Raw genomic sequence first — 5,844 nt, 5'->3', positions numbered from 1 at the left:
TGAGGGTATTGTATCATGTTAGGCCGACCTTTGGCGTAAAGGTTCCCCTATAGGTCATGCATCCGAATTATTTAAATATCTACTAACTCATGTCTTTTCTTTTTTCTTTTTTTTTTTCTTCTTTCCCTTTAATAAATTATAGTAATTTGATGCAAAATCCATTCCTATACCGATTTCTTTCCTCTACTATCAAGTATTTTTCAAAATAGCTACCTGTAGAAGCTCCATCATTAAGCAGTAAAATCGCGAAATCATGAGTACTCATCCAGAATCATTAGAGAGGTCTGCGTTAATCCCATCTTCAAACGCTGCAAATCTGGGGCCCAGTTAAGTGAAATGTTGAATAGGTTCAATGAATTGAGTACGGAAATGGCGACATAGACACAGAGGCGCATGATCGACCAATTGGTCTCGAACAACAATGGCGGTATCCAAAACAATCAAGTACCTGCCGACGATAACCAACACGAGTTAGAAAACCCACCATCTCACATGTCACATCATCCAACTACTTTCATTCCATCTTTTACAAGTCCGACTGAAGGCACTTTTACATATCCCATCCCCAGTTTACCACACACCTACCCAAGCAACATCTTTATCAACCCAATCAGTCACTAGATTCCCTAAAGCTATCCATAAATCAGCATGAATATTCCCGTTGACCCTCAAGGACCCCATCACCCCACCACAGAGTTTTTCATGTTGGATATCGCCTTTCAAATTAGGGCTGCAAAAGAATCGAGCCGCTCACGAGCGGCTCGAGCTGACTCGAGTTAAAATCGAGCTCGAACTCGAGTTGAAAATATTAAACTCGTTAGCTCGTGAGTCGGCTCGCAAGCTCGAGTATATATATAATATTTTTTATTTTTTTATTTTAGTATATATATTTTTTATTTTAAGTATATATTTTTTTTATTTTCTTATTTTAATAGTAAATTACATATATATCATTAATAATTTATTATTTATTAAGAAAAAAAATATTATTTTATTTATTTATTTTTAAATAAAATAATTATTTTTTATTTTTTTCGAGCTCGACCTCGAGTTTTAAATTGCCGGCTCGTCGGGTTCGAGTTCGGTAAAATTTAGTCGAGACTCAACTCGATTAACCCAAAATTCGACTCGACTCGTTTGCAGTCCTATTTCAAACAAAGGCAAAAATGGGTGAGCCCTCCGCTCCGATTGACAAAAACCTATTGAAAAGATTGGATCGATTCGATGAATTTATGAAGAAAAATCAAGGTTTGAGCAAGGACGGGGATTTGGACTGTAACGAACTCTACCTCTTCCCGAACATGCAATTGCCTATGGATTTTAAAGCTCCCAAATTTAGCAAATATGATGGCACCGAAAATCCAAAAATGCATCTTCACATGTTTGCAAATAAACTAGGAAAGCCGGTGAAAGACAAGAACTTACCTGTACGTCTGTTTCTTGAAAGTTTGGAGGGTGATGCTTTGGATTGGTACTCTAATTTGAAACCTGAAGAGATGAAGATTTGGTTAGACTTGTCAACGATTTTTGTGAGGCAGTATAAGTACAATTGCGAACTTGCACCAACGAGAACCACACTTGAAGGGACTAAGAGGAAACTGTCGGAGGATCATAAGACGTATGCCAAGTATTGGAGGAAACTAGCTACTAAAGTGGAACCCCCTATGACCAAGGACGAAATTGTTCGAACATTTATCAAAATTCATGACCCGCCTTATTTTGAGAAAATTTTTTGAATGACTGGGTGCTCATTTGTAGATATTGTAAACAAGTTAGAGGAATTTGACGAATTCATCAAAGCAAGAAAGATAGTCAACGTGTCAATTTTGAAAATGCAACTAGAAGCTTTGCAAGGTCAGAGTAGTAATGGCAAGAAACCTCAATTCAAGAACAAGGAAGGAGAGAATGCTTTTGTCTGGGATCAGGGCCCCCCGACTAGACCAAGATTTCAAAACCGACCCACCTACTCATCCCCCTACCCGTATTTTCAAAACTCCCGTCCTGTCTATCACACTATTGTCAACCAACTCCGCCCCTGACCCAACTACACAAACATACCTGTACCATTTTTCCAGATTTCTCAACCAAATTTGCAAACTCGACCCTGACTTCCTTTTAATTCAAGACCAGTTCAACCAAATAACCAATCCTATAACTATCCTCAAACCAATGAAACCTAAAACCAAAATCAATATCGAACCTTCACCAACTTGGGTTGATCGCTCGACCAATTATATGAGCAAATTAAGACTGTTGATAAAATTGACGTGGTTCCTCCCAAAACATACCCTAGGGGCGTCCTTCTTGGCTATGATGCTCAAGCCATTTGTGCATATCATTCTGGAAGTTTTGGAAACTCTACTGCCAATTATTGGGTATTAAAAGATAAGATTCAAGACATGATTGATGTTGGAGATATAGTTTTGAGAAGAAGAGGTGAGTCAGGACCAGATATCAGTAGAAATTCACTTCCTGAACACAAGGGCATTGTAGGGGCCATTACCATTAACGAGGAGTTTGAGGAGCCCACCCAATACATCATGGATGAGAATGAAGTAATTGGAGTAGTTGAGAAACCTTTTGTGCTAGAGGAAGAGTTGTTGAAAAATAGTGAAGAGCCTTTTGTGTTGGATTTACCGGAACCTGTGGTACTCGAATTTCTTGAACAATCACCTGTACATAACTTGCAAGAAGTACCATAGGACTATAATGAACCTGCTCTACTGATCGGGGATGTTGAGGTGCCCAAAGAGGAGAGGGTTACTGTTGCCAAACTTAGGAAGATCGTGGAGAAGAACTCTATGCCATTTAAGTCATCCGTGACCAAAAAAGATGCATTAAATTTTCTTAAAATGCTGAAAAGGAGTGAGTACAAGGTCATGGAGCAATTGGATGGAATGCCTGCCCAGATTTCCATTTTAGACCTGCTGTTAATCTCTGAACTGCACAGAGAGGCACTACTTAAGGTTCTGGGTGAGACTCGGATACCAAAGAATATCCCAACTGACAAGTCCGTGCACGTTGTGGAAAATGTTATAACTGCCAATCACATAAGTTTTTCTGATGATAACTTGACTTCCGAAGGAATTGGGCATAATAAGGCGTTGTATATCTCAGTGCGCTGCAATGAAAAGCTACTGTCTAGAGTTTTGATAGACAATGGATCTACCTTAAACATCTGCTCATGGAACACTCTTGTGAAACTCGGACTTTCAAATGTTAGACTGCGGACATCTGCAACGATAATAAGAGGATTTAACGGATCTAGAAGGGAGCCAATGGGCGAAGTTGATTTGGTGATAGAGATAGGACCCGTCCAATTTCAAACAGTTTTCCAAATCAAGGATTTCTCGAGCGTTTACAACGTGTTACTTGGACGACTTTGGATTCACACTTTTGGTGTCGTTCTGCGTTCTCTCCATCAGAAAGTGAAGTTCATTGTCAATGATCAACTTATCACTATGTTCACTGAGGACGATTGCACCATGATTGTTAATTCTACGTCAAAGGAGGATGTTAGGTTCATGAGTATAAAGATTACGTCCCACATTGGTCCGAGAGATGGAGAAAGAGTGGTTAATATGTAAGTAAAAGCCCAAGACCTAATAACTTAAGCTTTTGGATCACAGTTGGGTTCCTGACTTACATATTGGACTCTTTGGTGGACTCTCTCAAGGTGTTTCTCCCTAACAAATTGGTATCAGACTTTCAGGTTGTGAGACTGGGCTACTCATGGACAAGTGGATTCTTCTCAGAGTTGGACCGATGAAAATTCTCTTCTTGGTGGTGGACCAAAGTGCTAAAGAGTTTGGCTCCTATTGGACTAGATATGCTATGGGTTTGGCAGGGGGTCCAGTTGGTGGAAGATGGAGCCAAGGGTTGGCAGAGGTTCAAAAAATTTAGTTTGAATGTTGAAGAAGAGTGGGTTCATGTTTGGGAAAAGAAGTGACTTTAAGTGATAAGTTGGGCTTGTGTTGAGTATTAAGAATGGGCTCGAAGAAGAGCTTGTAAATTTGGGTTTAATGTGAGGGTTACTCATGAAGGGAGAGATTTATTAGGTTCATGAGTATAAAGATTACGTCTCACATTGATCCGAGAGATGGAGAAAGAGTGGTTAATATGTAAGTAAGGGTTCAAGACCTAATAGGTTAAACTTTTGGATCACAGTTGGGTTTCTGAGTTATATATTGGGCTCTTTGGTGGACTCTCTCGAGGTGTTTCTCCCTAATAGAGGAGAACGGTAGAAAAACTTTGGTCTGCCCTTATCATGTAGCTAATATTGTATTTGTGAATCGGATATCTAAGGAAAATTCGTTAACAAAGATGGGTATTCCAAAAGCTAGTGTAATGATGGCTAAGGAGATGATACGAGGGAGGTTTGAATTTAGCAAAGGTTTGGAACGAAATTTGCAAAGTATCCTGGAGCCTTTAGAGGTTTTTGGTAAGAAGGACACATTCGAATTGGGATTTCAACCGGCTACCAAAGACAAGAAGGAAATGCAAACTCGTAAGAAGGCAGAGAAGAAAGGCAAGCAGACCACCATGAGTATTCCACCATTGCACTACACATTTCCTCGGTTATCTGGAATAATTCTGTCAAAATTGGAAAATGAGGGTCCAATTGAAGAGATTGAAACAAGCTTGTCTTAAATATTTGTCAGAGTTACCTGTGAGGAAGAGCCATTGACGAAAATGGAGTTTCCGGCCATCTCTGAGGGAGACATATAGAACTAGACTGTTGATTACATTCCCTCTCGAAGGAAATTTCGGTAAATTAATGGGATTGTCCTTAGCTGAAATCTATCACAAAAACTACTCTGTTTTAATTATTTGTTTCCTTTCAGTGTCATGTTAATATGCATTTTCAATGAAAATTTCACTCCCACTATGCAGTTCCCGTGAAAATGTGTTTATTTCAACTAATATCTTATTTTTGCAAAGCACTTGTCTTTTGTTCTTTAATTCAATGAAAACTCCTTGTTCATATTCATTATTTCTTGCTTGTTTATTGTACATGTCTACTTTGTTTTCAAATCATAAAAAAAAAAATCATTTGACCTTTCAGGTATCACTATTCTGGAAGTTGATGATTGCAAACTCCATATTTCTCACGAATTTGAAATTATGGAATCCACAATTCAAAATGAGAGTGATAGCGAGGAGAAATCTGAGTTTATTTTAAAAATTCTTGAATAATATGAAGAGAAACCTAAATCGAATTTTGAAGAGACAGCAATTATTAATATTGGCACTAAGACGGAGGTTAAAGAAATCAAAATTAGTATGCACTTGAATAAGGAACAGAGAAAACAGATGATTGAATTATTAACCATGTTCAAGATGTGTTTGCATGGTCGTATGATGATATACTTAGGATTTCAACAGACATAGTGGTTCATAGATTGCTGATCAATCCAAAATTTTCACCAGTAAAACAAAAATCGCGCAAATTTAAGCCAGATATAAGTTTCAAAATCAAGGAGCAGATCGAGAAGCAGCTCAATGCCAAAATCATCATGGTGTCTTATTATCCCATTTAGCTTTCAAATCTCGTACTTGTTTCGAAGAAAAGTGGAGAAGTGTGAGTATGCGTCGATTACAGGGATCTCAACAAAGCTAATCCGAAGGATGATTTTTCACTGCCAAATATTCATATTCTTATGGATAACACTGCGGAGCATGAAATTGAATCTTTCGGTGATTGTTTCGTCGAGTATCACCAAATTCTGATGGCCAAAGAAGACAGAGAGAAGACAACTTTCATCACCCCATGGAGAACCTTTTGCTATAGGGTAATACCGTTCGGATTGAAGAATGCCGAAACCACCTATCAGCAGACCATGA

The 5,844-nt window shown here is 38.5% G+C and overlaps 1 protein-coding gene across 1 annotated transcript; it reads left to right on the top strand.

Annotated features, from left to right (window-relative positions):
* Window positions 1–1,166: 1,166 nt before the first annotated feature.
* LOC140016853 (uncharacterized) lies at window positions 1,167–3,903 on the top strand. The gene is made up of 4 exons (XM_072070886.1): window positions 1,167–1,618; window positions 2,294–2,648; window positions 2,703–3,583; window positions 3,705–3,903. The coding sequence occupies exons 1-4, from the start codon at window positions 1,167–1,169 to the stop codon at window positions 3,901–3,903; spliced, it is 1,887 nt and encodes a 628-aa protein (XP_071926987.1).
* Window positions 3,904–5,844: the final 1,941 nt, after the last annotated feature.

This window comes from Coffea arabica, chromosome 11c, assembly GCF_036785885.1.
Source record: "Coffea arabica cultivar ET-39 chromosome 11c, Coffea Arabica ET-39 HiFi, whole genome shotgun sequence".
NCBI lineage: Eukaryota > Viridiplantae > Streptophyta > Magnoliopsida > Gentianales > Rubiaceae > Coffea > Coffea arabica.
Note: the sequence above shows the minus strand (reverse complement) of the source record. Positions and strands in the feature narration are given on the sequence as shown.

Bases quoted from the DNA above. Each gene is read 5' to 3' on its own strand.
- LOC140016853 (XM_072070886.1), top strand. From the start codon at position 1,167: ATGGGTGAGCCCTCCGCTCCGATTGACAAAAACCTATTGAAAAGATTG. The intron at 2,649-2,702 runs GTACTCGAATTT...GAAGTACCATAG, and splicing joins TGGATTTACCGGAACCTGTG to GACTATAATGAACCTGCTCT. The intron at 3,584-3,704 runs GTAAGTAAAAGC...AATTGGTATCAG, and splicing joins GGAGAAAGAGTGGTTAATAT to ACTTTCAGGTTGTGAGACTG.